Genomic DNA, 16,921 nt, shown 5'->3' with positions numbered 1-16,921 from the left:
CACCAGAGAGGCTTGGAGCAAGCAGGGACAGTCCAATGTGGTTCACTTCTGTTCATATTCTCCAAGCAAGAACCCCAGATCAAGGTGCTGAAAGGGCTTATTGCCTGAGCAAACAATTTAACCTGGGTAAGTGCTAACAAGACCTAAATATTGGTGAGTCATCCAATGCTGCATCACAGCCAAAGGTCTTGGAATTCCAACCCAAGTCCATGGAGCAGGGGCTGCAGGCAGCCCCAGGAACCTCTGCTGGATCTCACTGCTCTCTCCAGTACTTCATTCCTGGCCAGAAGGTTTCTGTGGATGTACTGAGTCAACTCACCATACAGATTGATGTAGCGGATGCAGCTTTCTACAACAAGTGGAATGGCCTGTCCCGAATCCTTCAGGAAAAGGAAAAAAGGAAAAAATTACTGGTTTATTGCTAACAAACAACAGGAAATGCATTAAAGATTGTAAAACCAGGATTTGAAATTCAGTGCCATGGAGTTTAGTAAGAGGACAGGTGAGGAAATGAGATGTTACACACTTGGAGCCATCAAGAAGTGCTGAGGATACTGCAGCCAATAATGCACAAAAAAGCTGTCACTAAAGGTGTGTGAAACTGCTGCTCCCTGTCTGGCTCAGACAGGGGACTGCTGCAAGGGATCACAGCTATTCCATTGCAAAGGTGGAATGCTGAGCTGAAACAGAACTTGTGCTATACCTGGCTGATGGAATAAGCTTCCAGTAACAGAGCTTACAACAGTATTTCCACTGAAGCAAAGAGCCATTGTCAGCAGGTGCTAAAAAACCCACTGTGTATGGAATGAACTGCCTGGTCTGAACCAGCAATGAGTTTCAGCTTTTATTTCAAAGCTGTTTCTCCCCAGCCCCTCGTGGCAGGGGCTCAAGGGGAATAAGGGCCGTGTCTGACAGCCCAGGTGGACACATATTTCCTTTTGGGGCTCTGGTTGTTTTTCCAGCAGAGCATAGTGGCATCTTTGGGCAATTCCCTCCATCTCACAGACAGGCATCCAGTAAATACCTGATTCCTTGTTCGTGCATTCCTCCTTCCTCTGAGCACACAAAAAAGCAGCAGAGTGGGGAAAAGAGAACAGATTAAGCAAGGATAAGTTCAGTTAGAGGTAAGCATGTCCTTCGGAGGCTGTGAATGCTCAGATGCAACAGCAGCTTAGCAAGGGCCAATCCAGGCCTCTAGGATGTCCACCCTCCCTCCCAAACCCTTTGGCACTCTGCACCACAGCCTGGGCAACCTTCTGGGACAGCCTCTTGGATCTGCCCCCTCCTTGAACCTGTGGCATTCCCAGGGGCCCAAGGACAATGTGAGGCTCAGGGACACCTGGCAGCCATGGGCATGCCTGGCAGGCACGGGGGCACTGTGTGACCAGGGGACCACCTGGCAGGCACGGGGGCACTGTGTGACCAGGGGACCACCTGGCAGGCACGGGGGCACTGTGTGACCAGGGGACCACCTGGCAGGCACGGGGGCACTGTGTGACCAGGGGACCACCTGACAGGCACGGGGGCACTGTGTGACCAGGGGACCACCTGACAGGCACGGGGGCACTGTGTGACCAGGGGACCACCTGACAGGCACGGGGGCACTGTGTGACCAGGGGACCACCAGGCAGGCATGGGGGCACTGTGTGACCAGGGGACACCAGGCAGGCATGGGGTGGCCACTGGAGCACTGGGAAGCCTTGGGGACAGCAGGCAGCCACCCACAGCCCTGCTCCCTATAGGGCCATAGATCCCGGGAGTCTCTGCTGGCAGGAACACCCCTCTGCTCAGACAGATTTCTAGAACAGGTAATTCCTTCTCCTTAGGGCTGAACAGGCTGGGCTTTAATGAGCATTACTTTTCTAAAAACCAGTTTAAGTCAAGAGTAATCCCAAATGCTAAAGGGATTAGTGGCTTTGCCAGCAGGGCTGTACTCCCCATGCTGGGGTGCTGTGACAGACACTGCCTTTGGGCACGTGGCTGAGCCTGAGGGAATGAACCTGAGCTGGGTGATGCCTATTAGTCACCTAATCCAACAGTTGGTCATTACTGCTTCCTACACTGTTTTCACTTCAGCTTTCTCCAGCACAGGATTAAACATTCTGCAAGTGGAACATCACAGCTGCCTTCAGAACCCTTCCCACAGTTAGGCCATAGCAAAGGGCTGGGCTTAGAGACTGCTGGAGGAATCCTTTGGGATAAATGCCACATCCACAGGCACGTGGGCCATTGGGTCCTCTCCTGGGGCATTCCCAGGCAATGGCCTCCCAGAGGATGGTGGCTCTGCACTGACACAGCTCTCACCTGTCCTCCCTCCTGGTCACCCCCTCTCCAGGCCATGGAAAGGGCCCTTCAGACCTCAGTAAGCCCCAAGCTGTGCAAGATGTGCCAGCTGGGATGGTTATTATTTTGTGTAAGGCTGAGGGTCTCCTGCCTGCCCTCCCACATGGCCACACACACAGAAGGACTTCCATCCAAGGCTGTCAGTCCTTACAGGTGGGAGACACTTTCTGGGGGCTTAGAAGTAATTTTATCTTCCTTCTCAGCCACGAGCACAGATGACCACCAAAAATGTGTGGAAAAGGGGAAAGGAGGTTGGGCTGAACTTGTCTGATCTTCCTTTCCAGGACAGGTGGAAGCAGCAGGACAGTGGGGACACTCAGACAGGACAGTCTTGCACCACAAAGGGCCAGTGGCCACCCTCACTGCTGCTCTGGCCCAGGACATGCAGGGGATGGGCAGGGAATGCTTGAGGGGAGCTACAAAGAGGCACCGTCCCGAGGCAGAGCCGTGCTGGCCATGCCACTGGGTGCAGGAGCCACAGGGACCCCTGAGGATGGCGAGCAGCCAGGACAGGAGAGCCACTGTTGCACTCCCAGCATCCACAGACACTCCCACTGCCAGCCAGCAAGTACCTTAATGAACGTTTCCATATTGCCGTTAAAGAGTTTATGATTATAGACTGAGAGAGGCCTAGGTCTCCTCATTTTCTGTGGCTTAGGGGGAAGACATGGGGGCCTGGGAGAAAATGGAACAAAATAAGTCAACAAAACACCAACATAAATGCAATGACAGGGTAAGATCTCAAAGGTTATGGTTGAGCCTAAGAAATAAAAAATCCCTCTGTGAGGACTGGACACGCAGCTCTGTGTGCCCTGCAACTGCTCACACTGTGTCCCACATGGACACTGCTCCATGGGGAACAGAGGGCACAGGTGCTCAGCAGGATTCTGCCTCCTTCCTCCAACAGCACAGCACTCCCTCAGCTGAAAAGGCCTCGAGAGCAGCTGGGGAGTTCAACTGATTCTCTGATACATCCAAAGTAAACCACAGCTATGCCTGGAAAACACTGGAGTATTCCCATTTGTTGCTAAATGGACCTCATTCTTCTCACAGCAAGAGGCCAGAAAGTGGAGAGTGGGAACACCTCCATCTTCCTCTGTCTAAGCTCTGTTTGGGATTCCCAAGAATGGGAGTGACCCTCCCCTTGCCAGGGATCATTGGGCCTGTCAGGGACAGAGATAGCCCCCTGAGACCCTGCTGAGATCCAGCCAGGGTAACACCCATCACTGCTGGAAGTGAGGCCAGGGAAACCTGTGCTGGTGTCATTGCAGTGCTCAGGGCTTTGGAGAGCTGCTCTCATTAATGCTATTCCCAGTCTGATTCCTTCAGATAATGAGGGACATTCAGAGCCTCGACCTAGAAAAGGGAGAAAACCACCACAAAATCCCCAATGGGTTTGTGCCCTGCCCTCTGCCCCAGGCTGTACTGATGTCTGCAGGGGAGAGAACACAACTGCACACCCACACAGAGCCAGCTGCTGGGAGGTACATGCAGGAGTTCCCACACAGCAGTGGGATGGACACGGGCAATTTACACAAAGCTCGATGCAAAGGTGACAACTGGGGTTTGCTGGTTCCTTAATCAGACAGCTCTAATTAAGCAACTTGACTCTACACTCCTAGAGTTTCTAAACACTCCTCTGAGTGGCAGCTGAGGGGCAGAGGTGGATGCTGCCCATTGGAGGGCCCCACTGCTCCCCCTGGAGCAGCCCTGCCTCGAACAGCCCCCAGCCAGCTCTGCACCCCCCAGGCTCTGGGGCTCTGGGGACCAGGGCAGCTCCTTGGGACCCACCGAGGGGCAGAGATGGCAGCAAGGGGCAGAGATGGCAGCGGGGGGCAGAGATGGCAGCGGGGGGCAGAGATGGCAGCGGGGGGCAGAGATGGCAGTGGGGGGCAGCTGCTGTGGCAGAGGATCCAACAGGGACCTGAGCATGGCCACAGGAGCTGCTCAGAGCACTCCAGGACAGGGACACACTGCACAGCCCCAAACTCTGAAGGTACCTCTTGTCCTGACAGCCCCTCTCTGTCCTGATGCCCTGATGCCACTGGGCCTGGCACCCGTGGCACAGGGAGCCTCCTTCCTGTCTGGCAAGGCAGCCCAGGCTGCACCATCTGCTCCACCATTCCTAACAGGGAATTGGGTTTTTTCAGCTTGTATTGTAAATTCTATTAAACACTGAAACAAGGTTGGAACAAGCTTACACACAGAGCAGCTCTGCGTGTTCTGAGTAGCTGTTTGGAGGCTTTGCTGGTCCGTGTCTTGCTGTCAGAACACCAGTACACTCCAGTACACTGGAGCTCCATGGAGATGTTTCATGGACTGGACATGGATCAAAGCCTCCTTCCTGCCATATTCACCCCAGCACTATCTCCTGCTGTAGAGGGTAAGTCTATGACACAAACACAGTCTGCACTCCCAGGGAAAGCAGCCAGAGCTGGAAGAGTCTTTCAGGGACATATCAAAGTGCTCAGATGAAGAGGGATGGCAGGGAGGGGGTGGATACCCTCATGTCGCCCTGTCTGAACACAACCTGATCTCAGCCACGCTCCAGGGCACCACCCTGTGCTGACATGGCATCCAGGCATGGCAGAGCCAGCCAGCCAGAAACCCACTGCAGCAGAACCAAGGGCCTGCCTGTCATCCCCCTCATCCCAGCACTCCAGGCCATGCAGCTGGGAAGCAGGATGTGGGGCACAGGGACCAGCAGCCTGCCAGCACAGGGGGCTGCAGATGAAAACTCTGAATCCCACCAGGCTGCACCAGTAGCAAAGCAAACCCCCTTCCCACAGCCCCCTCCTGCCAGTGCCAGCCCTCCCCAGGAACAGATGAGAGGAAAGAAAGTGCTCACCTGGTTGTTCCGCACTCAGCTCTTTCACCTGTAAGAAACACAAGTTCCCATCATCTCTCCACACCAGCCACCAACACAGGACTAGCACAGCACACCTGCACAGGTGCTCACACCCTCGCTGCTGCTTCCTACACCCCAAGGTAATGCCTTCAGGCAGAGAGAAGCTGAATTTGGGGAGGGGAGGTGTCCAGCTGGTGCTACACAAGCCCCCAGCACTAAAAGACAGCTTAGAAATCCAAGAGTCAGTCACAGAAGAGGGAAAGGGGCTGCAGTTCCCACAGACATCAGCACCTCCTTTGCCATGTGAAGCCCACCCTGTCCACACCGAGCAGCACTACAGGCCCACAGCGTGGGCTCCTGGGCACCAGCTGGGACTGGCTGAGTCCCAGCAGGAACTGGGCAACCTGAGAAGCACTGGAGACCCAGGGAGGCCACTGAGAGGGCCACGAACAGCACCTGAATGCAGCAGAGTATTCAGCTCCCCTTCTCCTGGGAGATAACAGTCCATCTAATCAGCTTCAGGCAGACTCTGTTCTGGCTGTCAATATTCCCCTTCCCTTTGCGTAGTTTTAGTGCTTGGATCACATATAAATGCCAGCAGATCCCTGCTGATTAGATCTGTTCAATTCTTACAGTATTTGTCAATTCACTGGAAAAAACTAAACTAATTTCACATGCTGTTTGTGCCTGTCTCCCAGGGCCAAGAAAGCTGAGTTATTCCTTCTTTGCTAAGGCACATAAAAGGAAGCATTTGGCTGCACATGCCTCCTTCCTGCTCTCCCTTGGCACCTGCGGAAAGCAAGCTGGCAGCCAATTCCTCCCTGAAACAGCAAAGAACTCCACATGAGTGGTTTGCAAATCCAGACTCCTTCCTAACAAGAATCAGCTCACACTGAAACGCAGCATTTGGTATTTCTGGGCTAAATATTTGCTGAACGCCTACAGAGCAGAACAATCCCATGGCCTGGGAGAAGCTCAGAAAGCTTCATGTGAGGATCTTCCACAGCTGGTTCTGCACAGCTCCAGAGGACAACCCTGCATGTGCCTCCTGAGCACAGCAGCAGAGTGGTAGGGGGGAGAGACAAGGATGGCAGCAAAGGAACCTTCTCCAGATTCCTCACTTCTTGTCCCAGCCAGCAGGAGCCTCAGTGCTGTATCCTGGCCCTGTGTCCACACCCTTGAGTGTTCCCTGTGCCCACAGTTTGTGTCTGACTTGGGCCTGTGGTCACCGAGTGGAACACACCATAGGATCTAACCAGAAGGTGGATTTTAAGGTGAAATAAATTTGACAAAGAAAATATGTTTGGCAAAACAGCTGACCAAAACCTATTATTTAGTTGTTTTACTCTGAGATGAAAAGTCCAATTTTTGTACTGTTAAAATAAGGCCATAGACCGTTTGTGTGTTTTAATTTAAATATATTTTGTCCTGTTGGAGAATCAGGACATCAGCTCATCTCCATCTTCATTACACTGGAAATAATTCACTTGGTTTAGACCCCTGAAAGAGCTAAAAGCTTTTCCCAGGGCCGTGGTGGCATCACTGAGCAGTGGTGGGGCCCATCTGAAGCCACTCACTGCCCCTCAGAAGTCACTGTTGTGTGGAGCCTGTCCATGTGCACGTGCTTTGAACCACACTGGTAAGATTATATGGGGGAATAAAAGTCTCCCATGGAAAAATCTGTTCCAAAACAAGGATGTCCTTGCAGTTCTTGTTTAGGACAAGTCAAAAAATTCATGGCAAGGGGCCTGTTAAATCAGCAATGGTGCTGCAAATCCATGACACAAACACAGCATCAGGGGCAAGGAAATACCTGAGTCAGGGCTGCAGTAAGAGTGGGAGAAGGGGGACAGGAAGGGAAGAGGCAAAGAGTGGGCATGGGTGGGAATCTCTGCTGCTGGAGAAGTAACTCAGCACTCCAGCATAGGTGGGAGGAGTAATATTCCAAGGAAATCATGATTTTGCTTGTCACTGGTTAACCTGAGCAGCAGACAGGCACAGAACCATCAGTCACTGTAGAAAACACACAGAGGTGAGGCTGACAGATGACAACTGGTTTAAACCCTCTCAGGAGATGGGAGGATCCTCCCCAGATCTGACCCACACTCACCTTCTCCCAGAGTCTGCTTCAGAAGGTCGTGTTTAGCCTGGAGCTTTGTGATGAGATTACTTCCATTCAGATACTCCTTAAATTTCTGGAATTAAAAACCAAACAAGGTGGGTTAAGCAACACAGCCCATAATTGATGTTCACTGTTGCCTGGGGCCTGCCAGAGGAGGATTGGGACTGCCAGAGGGGGCTCAGGAGTCTGTCAGGCTCTGAGGCAGCTGTGCCACAGGGCTGAGCAGAGTCTAATCACTTCTCCCTGCTCCAGCCACTGGCCTGATGATCTTATTAGCCCAGTCTCCTTGGTGCTGCACCTCCTGCCTGGGAACACAGGGAGGGCCAAAGAAAAGAGTTCAAAGCTGGCTTTCTTTTGTCAGGCTTCTGGGAATGGCCTGGGAAATCAGAGAGGCTTTCCCTGCACTGCCAACCAGCAATGCTGAGCGAGAACTCCCAAAGCCTGAGCTCTCCCAGGGTAGGGACTGTCAGGTGCTTCATGTCTGTGCAGCACAACCTCCCATTCCACTGTGAGGCTGTTGGACATCCGGGAACACTCCAGAGCAGGACATCTACAGGTAAGGGGGCGAGGAAGACAGAGGCAGAAAACGAAAGACAGAGAATGGGAAACATCAAATGTCTGCAAAAAGCGTTGAAATAATCCCAAGCACAACTCCAAATGAAAACTGCAATGTCTCTACCCCCTGATTTGCAATACTACTGCTATTAAGAGAAACTGGAATCTTTTCTATACATACATAATACATCACAACATGCTGTTAACTGTAGGTTATGGCTCATGCTGAAACGAGTCACTCTGTTGAACTCATGGCTATTTCTTGTATTTCAGGCACCAGAACAGAGACCTCAGCTCTGCCTGGGAGTGCAGCATGGGAGCAGGGCAGGCACACACAGCCCCTCTCCTGGTACACACTCAGCCCAGTGCCACACAGCCTGAGATGGAAGTGGGATCCATGGGTCAAGAGCAAGTTCCAGCTGTGTAGTCCAGAGAGGGAAGGCCTGGTTGATAGATCACCATCCTGAGGGCCTCCAGGAAGAGCCCCTGGATGGTGACATACAGCTGGAGTCTGCACCCTGCTCTGAGCCTCTCCTATGGCACTCGGCAGGTTTTTGGTCACAACTGGTCACTGCAGCTGTTCCTTCAAAGAGAACAACGAGGTAAGTGCTGGACTGTCAGTCCCTGTGTGCTGCCTTGCCACTGATAGCACTGAAATGCATCCCAGACCCAAACCTGACAAAAGACAAGCACTGGAAGAGACTGAATTGGTTCTTGCTCTTCATAATGAGCACTTAACTGGGCCTCAGCCCTGGCAATTAATGCTTAGTGTCTGTATGGCCTGAGCTGAGACTCACTGAGAAATAGAACATTTCGGTCTCCTGCTGGTTGGCTCTCCTCTTGGCAATGTTGATTTTGCTCATGTAGGTCTCGGACGCAGCCGATTTGACCGACTCAGTGGAGCGGCTATGCTGGAAGGCATCTGAAACATCAAAATCTTCCACTGTCAGCATGTCCTGCAAGGTCTGCATGGTGGCATCCAGCGTTTTGCGCACCTATCGGAGACAGGACAGCGTGGGTTTGAGGCAGACTGGGGAGGGGACACACCCTGAGCCAAAGCAGCTGCCCAACAGGGCTCCTGAGCCCTGGGCTTGCACTGGCATGGCCTGTGGGCACTGCCAGCTCTGGTCTGAAGGGGCTCCACACCTGAGCACACCAGGAAACCCCACACAATGGGAGAAAGGCTCAACAGCGCTGCCCACAAAGCCAAACCCCTCTCACCTCCTCGTTCTCGATCTTGAGGGTGGCCAGGCGGGACTGCAGCTGGTGGTACCTCATCAGCAGCTCGGTCTGCACAGGCTGCTGGGCGCTCACCTGGCACACCTGACACAGGAGACATTCTGTGGGTCACATGTGCCCCAGACACACATTTCCATACCCACACAATTCCCTCCAGCCCCCACAGACTCCTGGCAGCCTCTTGTTTCCCACCTGCAGTGCCCTGGACCTTCGCCAGCACCGAGTTCTCTGCCATCTCCCAAATACAGGAGGTAAATCAAAGCTCCTCTGCACAGATCTGTGGGGCAGAGAGAGCCAAACCACAGGCTCCCTAATTGGGAGAAACAGAGCAAGAGGCAGCCTGAAAGGAGGAGCCCTAATGAGCCAAGAGTCTCATTAGGAAAGGAAATGTGAACAGCAGTGTGTGAAGGCAGCATGGAGGGATAACGAGTCAGGAACAATTTGACAGTGATGGTTTAGAGGAGGGGAGGCCAGGCCCCTCTGCAGCCCCACAGGTGAGCACGTTACCTCATCCCCCATGTGTGGCTGGAACTCAAACTTCAGTGGTGGGCAGAAGACCTGGTTGCACATGTCCATGATGGTGTGCTTGTCACTCCGTGCATCCAGGTTGTCCACAGCGTTCTCAATGATGTCCAGGCCCTCGTGGCGGGAGGTTTCCAGGTTATACTCAGCAGACAGGTATGTCCTGAAGGTCCGAGCAAGGCTGGCATGGAATCCCAGATCACAGCACTGAGAAACACCAGGGGAGGCTCTGGTCACACAAACACTCCTAAACCATTCCCCAAAGTTCTCAGACACACAGGGATGTCAAAGCAAAGTTGCACTGGACACCATGCCCTGCAGTGTGCACACCTTTCTTCCTCCCTGGCAGCTGCTGCCTCCCACCACAGAGCAGCTCCTCATGCACAACTGATCACTCTCGTGTCTACCTTGGGGAAAATTACAAAGTTCAGAGCTAACTGCTGCCAAAATACTGTACCTTAGACAAAAGCCTCATTTTAAACTCTCTCCTCACTGTAATTGAGTCTGGCATGTAAATGTCACACCAGCACAGGGATTTGCTGCTCTGAAGGCTCCGTCAGAGCTGAGCAAGAAGCAGTGCCTGGCAGCCCTGCTCCTGTCTCCTCCAGAGCCTGACCCAGAGCAGGGCTCCACAGGACTCCAGCAGCGAGCAGGTGACCCCAGGAGTGGGGAGGGACAGCACTGAAGCACCACCCAAAATTTAGAGGTCTACAGATGTTGTTCTGGGGAAGTGAAACAGAGGATGCTGGAAGTAGAAGCAACAGCAGTGCCTCAGTCAGTCTGAGCCACACTCTTGGGGCTGAAGCACTGACACAGAAGGGCTGCAGTCCAAAATGAAGCACATGTATTTCTGGGATGTAAGAGAGGGCTGCAGCTCCTGACAGAGGATGTAAAGTTAAAGAATTATGGCAGAAACAGAGGCACCCTGTGAGAAACACCTCAAATACATCCCATGGCCGCAGCACCAAACTAACCACTGCCAGCAATTCACTCCTGTCACGTGGAAACTGCCCCAGGACAATTTCTATTGCAGAAGTTAAGATGCTTCGCTGCCACACAGTGTAGTCCCACCACAAGCACTGCTGGGAGGACCAGCATGGCACAAAAGCAACAGGAAAGAGGAAAAGGATTGCTGGTGCAATCTCAATGACCCAAATGAGCCCAACTTTTCTGCAGAACTGCCTGATGGGAGGTGGCACCTTCTCCAGGTCTGCAGCATCCACAGGCACTACTGAACCAATGCAGAAAGGCACAGATAGTGATTCTGCATCAGAACATCAGTACTCACAGAATCACAGAATCATTTTGGTTGGAAAACACCTTCAAGATCATAAAGTCCAACCTTTGACTGATCCCCACCTTGTCAACCAGAGCACTGAGTGCCATGTCCAGTCTTTTACACCTCCAGTGATGGTGACTCTACCACCTCCCTGGGCAGCCTATCCCAGTGCCTGACAACCCCTTCCATGAAGAAATTCTTCCTGAAATTTGTATTGATAAACTCGAAGTGAAATCTGAAAACTCAGCTGGTGCCACAAGCAGCTCCAACCCAAGAAACCGTCTCATGCTCTGTGCCAATGTGAGGAGACACCGCTCAGCTCGGATCACATCAGGGCAGGGCTGTACTTGGTTCAGTCTCTGCTAAAAGCAGCAGCAGCAAAGCCACAGGGGGCTGATTCCTGATTCCTGCCCACAGGTACCTGACTGAATCCCCCTGTCCCCCTCTAATCTTTAAAAGTTGTGAACCTCCCTGTGCAATAATGAGGAGTTTTGTAGAACCTACTGAATTGTCATTACCCTCCATTTACTCTGCTTCTATTTAGCTTCTAGTACTATTAGCTGAGAGCATGGGCAGTTATGGACTGGCACATTCTTCCCTTAAAAAATCAACAAAAAACACAGAAAAGAGGAATAGACAAATTTCTATTCACCACTTGAGGCAAAACCTCATCCTGTGCTGTGAGTCTCTCCCATGAGACAGTTTTAGCATGAACACCCGTACAACCACTGCACAGACACCCCAGAGTCAGGACACTGCAGCCCCAGGGCTGCCACACAGACAGGGCAGGGACCAGGGCTGGGATCAGGGCAGGGACCAGGGCCAGGACCCAGTGCCAGCACCAGGGGAGGACCAGCCCTCCTGCCACAACCAGTCCTGTGCCCTGGGAACGGGACCACGCTGTTCCCCAGCACCTCCCAGCCCTCTCCAGGGTTCTCCCACCCCCTGAAATCACAGCTCCTTGGCTACAGAAAACCATGCCACTGCTGGAGAGTGGGAATTCCCACAGCACACAAAACCAGGCCATTACAAAGACAAATCACTGAATGCCAAGGAGAGGGGCTCAGGGCATCGCCAGAGGCTTTGAGGAAAAAATTCCACGAGAAATTTTCCCTTTCCTTTGCTGCTGGACTCGCACTGAAAGCAGTGGTGATTTGCACTGCCCAGAAATAAGCTGCTCCCAAAAAGCAGGGCAGGCACCCCCTGTACATGCTGCAGCCCTTGAAGTGCCTGGTGCCCAGCATTGTCCTGGCTGCTTCACACACGGGCGCCCAGAGAAGAAAAGGCAGAGCAGAGACTGCCACGCAATTCCCAGAGGAACACACAATGTGGAGGGGAAGAGAAAAAGAAAGAGAAAAAAACTTCAAACCGCTGCTCCCAGCCCCAGAACAAATGGCATTTTCTCACCCCTCTCATCCCTTTGATGGCAAATAAATTAGAACCACAAATAATAATCCCCAGCCCTCCTGCAGTGCCTTTCATCTGCCGAGCTTGGAGCTCCCCAAGCACTAATTCATCACGTCTGGTTACACCCTGTGAGGGGTGGAAATATCCCAGTGTTCAACTTGAAAAACAAACCAGCTCCTGGAGCTCGAGCAAACTGGCTTTGGCCAAAACACCTCAAAAGCAGCCAAATACATGTGTGCCTCCCAGCGCCCACCCCGGAGCTGCACTGGGGGGCAGTTTGGGGCTCCAGGGAGAAGGAATTCTTTCCCAGCTCCTGATCCCTATGCCTCATTTCCTCATGGGTTACACACTGGTCTGTGGTTCCAGAACCTTTGAGACCCTCTGTTATTTGGGAGGCTGAACCTGCACACGACACAGCTCAGCCAGGCCCACCAGCACCACACATCTCACCTGAGCCAGTGGTCACCCCAAAGTACCCCCCGAGCACGCTGGGTGCCTGCCAGTGACCACTTCACTCCCCAGGCAGAGCAGTAATGCCCTGGCCTCCAGAGGACCCAGCACTACCTGCAAACAAACAGCCCTCCTCAGTTGCTCTGCTCCTTCTTTTCCTCTTTTTTTCACTCTTCTTTAAAAAATGTTCTGCATTCTTTTAAATTATACGCATAATATATAATAATTATACACATATTATCTCTACTCTCTTGATGTTGCTGCAAAACCCAGAGCTGTACTGTGAGGCAAGTAAATCAAAGAATCCCAAAATGGCTTGGGTTGGGCAAGACCTTAAAGATTATCCAGTTCCACTCCCCTGCCATGGGGCAGGAGCACCTTCCACTAGCCCAGGTTGCTCCCAGCCCCGTCCAACCAGGCCAGTAAAGCCAACTGAAGATTCTTGGCATAACTACTTTGACTGCTGTTTCTGTACCCTAACTTGACTCAGCTCATTTTTCCAGGGACCAAGCAATCTGGCAGTTATGTGTAACATTAAATTTCTCAGAGTTCCCCTCCTTTCCCTGCTTGTTTGTCTGGGATACAGCAAACACTACTCCACAGGGAAGCAAGCTGCTGCTCCAGAAGGACTCAGGAGGCTGCACACACTTTGGCATGTCAATTTGTATGGCCACTGATTGTTCCCTCCTCTCTGCTGAATCTGGCAACACCTTTCATGCAACCACCTCAAACTATCTTGCAGCCATTTCCCACAGAACTCCAGAGGGACAGATAAGCAGCTTTATCTCCACTTCACATACGTGGCCAAAGAGATTAACTTGGTCACACAGTTAATGACAGAAATGAAATGAGCCCAGGCGTTTAAACAGACACACGTGTCATCCCAGGAAAAAGGCACCGTGGGGCACTGCCAGTCCAAGGCTAATTTGATCCGTCCCTGTATTCTTTCCTTCCTTTATAAAGGACAAAACAACCAGGCCACTGGAGACAGAGGCACAGCCGGCTCTGCAGCCCTTCACGGCTCCTCTGATGGGCTTTACAGCTCTCATTAAATGGCAGCCCTGGGAGGCCTCCCACCCTCTCCTGGAGCAGCTGGGACCCTCTGCCCTGCCAGAGCAGGCGATTAGAGCACGGCTTTGTTACCAGCCACTGCTCCATGGTGACGCCCAGGGCACAGGCCATGTCAAGGCTATGCCTAATGGATGACACTGAGCCAGCTGGGATCTGGGGCAACGCTGCGAAATTGGCTGCTGCAGAGTCCTGATGGTTTGGATTTGCGTGAAATCAGCAGCTGCACATGGCAATTTGTGCTGGAGATGGAGGGTTTGTGAGAGCCCCCTCAGCCCCCCATGTCCCGGCAAACCAGCCCAGTGCATCCCTCCTCATCCTCCAGGATGGAGGAGCAGGCAGGATTTGGAACTGTGGCACAGGGACACACGAGACCCACCATGGCACAGCCAACCGGGCTCCAGGCTGCTCCAAGCTCTGCTCTCCCAGGAAGCCCCTTCTCACCCACACTCTCCCCACAGACCTGCTCCCTCCACGGGCTCAGCTGCCCTGCACAGACCCCCTCCAGCACTCATGGGATCCTGTGACTGGGATGCCAAGACTGGGATCCCCTTCTGGAACTTGTGAAGCCCTTCTGGCCACCCCCTTGAAAAACACACTGAATTTGTACAAAAGTCTGTTGGGATAAACTGCTCTTCCTCTGGGGATTTAGAAACAGGACACTCATGGGCAGCTCACACATCCAGTATTTTGCTTCTTTAGTGAACAGAATTTATAATCAGGGGAACTTCACTGCTCCGAGTTGGAGATGCTTTAGCTGAAGTCCCCGAAGGGATTCCTGGAGTGCAGGAGAAGAGCCATCTGCTGACTCCAGTGGAAGTGTCAGCATGGAAATAAAGTTGGGAGGAATAATATAAACAGCCAAGGCTAAAACGGAACTCGGCAACTGTCCAGGAAATCAAAGTCTCACAAACTCTATGAAAATAAGTCATTCTTGCTTAGAAACAAATACAAGAGAAAAAAAGAAAGAATACACACAGCAAAAGCAGAAACCCCACAGGTTAATGAAGGTATTCTCACACCTTGCCATCCAAATGTCTCCATGATCAATTTACCAGTTCTTTAGCACTTCTTAAACAACAAAGAGAACAAAAAAGACATAGAATATTTTATCATATCTCAAAGTCTTGAAGTCATCAGGGGTTTTGCATCAGACAATTAATTCCCAGAAGAGTAACTACATGTTAGTGGGTTAGGAAAGGAAATAAAAACTCCAGCACCTTTTTAAATTTTACATTTAGGTAATGATGGTAAGTCAGTGCTCAGAGCTCAGTTATTTATGTGCTCACTGAGGCAGGAAGAAATTGCATCATGCAATTTACACGCTCTGGGATGCTCGTTAAAGGAAGAAACAGGAATCCCTTCTCCGGGTAAATCCCTTATTTGAATCACCTCGAAGCAGTTTGTAGGAGTCACCAACACACACATTCAGCTCCTGCCACCACCACAAAAGGTGCCTCCAGCAGTTCCTGCCCTGAGGGTATTCTCTGCAAGGAGCACTGGGATACAGCTCCAAAGGCACCTTCTCCAGCCAGGATGGCACTTCCACATGTACTGAACTGCCACCAAAGTTACCGAGTAGCAGAAAGGAAAAATCTGTTTCAGCACCAAAGCCAAGACTGTGTCTGACCCTGGCAAGTGTTCCCCTGTCTCAAACACAGACTAAGTGATGGGCTGAGAGGAAACCTCAGGCTAACCTGGCTCATCCCAAGGCACATCCAACTCACAGTGCATTGTCAGCCCCCGTAAAGTGCATTTGAAAGTCCCCCCCCATACCCCTTCATTGCCACCACAGGAGAGAGCAGCGGAGGGCCCAGCCAGGCTGGGTGGGCACAGGGCAGGGAGCACTCACGTCGATGAGGTCGGACACGTCGTGGATGTAGTACTTGCTGACGGCCGCGTTGGTGGCCGCCAGGTTCAGCAGGTAGTCATTCCTGGCTTTAGTACACTTCAGCTTGTTCTCAGAATACTTGGCTTGTCTCTGGAAAAGCAAAGCAGAGCGTCAGAGCACAAACAGGATGGGACTGGCACAGCTCCTCCTGCCGTGGGGCCCAGAGCACCCTGCAGACTGGGTGCAATGAGGGAATAAATACAATTTGGTATCTGGTGTAAAACAGGGACCTTGCCAGGGTGGAGAAGGTCCCATGTGAACATCCCTGGCACCATCAGCCAGCCATGACAAGGGCATCCTGCTCAGAGGTACCTGCAGCCCCCAGAGCACAGCTAATGCTGCTCCTTCAGCTGCACAATCATGGGGCTTTTGGCATCAATCAAAATCAGAGGGACAAATTTTCCCCCCAGAAATACTGACACACGTTTGGACTTGCTCCAGATGTGTGCAGCTGTATCAAAGTGGAATCTGGCCCAGAGGCCCCAAGCAACACCATTTAGAACAGGACCCAGAATTCAAAACTCTGCAGGAAAGCAGATGTGCTCAGATCTGGGACATCTGTTGAGGCAGATCCCTGCTTCGAAGCTCAAGTCAAAAGACTAACCCTTCCAAGAACTTCACTGCTATAAATGTCTCAGGGCTGGGTCAGCCTGCAAGCAAATGCAGCCTGGCTGGGGAAGCATTGCTTTTTCTCCAAAATTAACACAAAACTACAGTTGTAGAGATCCTGGGACCATGGGGGATTTGCTGAGGCTGGAATGGTGTGAAGTGTTTTGCCTAGCAAAGCCATCTAAATCCTGCACTTTCCCTCCCAGACAGTCTGTGGAGGAAGAACACTGGGATATTTTAGATCCAAGCCTTTTTTTGCTGCCAGGAGTCTGTGACTGAGGGAACGCTGGGGCTGCTGTTGTTCATTTTTTAAAGCTTTTTTTTTAAAAATTCCATCATGCACAAACCCCAACTCTCAGAGCAGGGTTCAGTGTCTGGATCGGGATGCATCACCATGCCAAGCCAGACAGCTCCAGGCACTGCCTTCCTCAGTGCAGCCTCCACGGGGTCCCAGTTGGCACAGCCAAGCCCCCAGCAAGCCCTGGCTCAAGAGCTGGTGGAGGAGCAGCTCCCACCACCACCCCTGCCTGCCCTGTGCTCCAGGAGCCATCACCCCCGAGGCCTCTCCAGCCACCCATCTCAGCCCTC

The 16,921-nt window shown here is 52.2% G+C and overlaps 1 protein-coding gene across 3 annotated transcripts in view; it reads right to left on the bottom strand.

Moving 5' to 3' along the window:
• SRGAP3 (SLIT-ROBO Rho GTPase activating protein 3) overlaps nt 1-16,921 on the bottom strand; it is a 79,708-nt gene that overhangs the window by 12,808 nt on the left and 49,979 nt on the right. The window contains exons 6-13 of one of the 3 annotated variants that reach the window (XM_071550177.1): nt 15,686-15,814; nt 9,615-9,836; nt 9,090-9,191; nt 8,666-8,863; nt 7,302-7,386; nt 5,192-5,219; nt 2,916-3,018; nt 320-380 (exon numbers count right to left, since the gene is read on the bottom strand). In XM_071550177.1, coding sequence (XP_071406278.1) covers nt 320-380; nt 2,916-3,018; nt 5,192-5,219; nt 7,302-7,386; nt 8,666-8,863; nt 9,090-9,191; nt 9,615-9,836; nt 15,686-15,814 — 928 coding nt within the window. Of the gene's footprint in view, nt 1-319; nt 381-1,024; nt 1,056-2,915; nt 3,019-5,191; nt 5,220-7,301; nt 7,387-8,665; nt 8,864-9,089; nt 9,192-9,614; nt 9,837-15,685; nt 15,815-16,921 lie in introns of all 3 variants that reach the window. The other 2 variants (XM_071550179.1, XM_071550180.1) reach the window with 2 other exon arrangements.

This window comes from Pithys albifrons, chromosome 3, assembly GCF_047495875.1.
Source record: "Pithys albifrons albifrons isolate INPA30051 chromosome 3, PitAlb_v1, whole genome shotgun sequence".
Classification (NCBI taxonomy): domain Eukaryota; kingdom Metazoa; phylum Chordata; class Aves; order Passeriformes; family Thamnophilidae; genus Pithys; species Pithys albifrons.
Note: the sequence above shows the minus strand (reverse complement) of the source record. Positions and strands in the feature narration are given on the sequence as shown.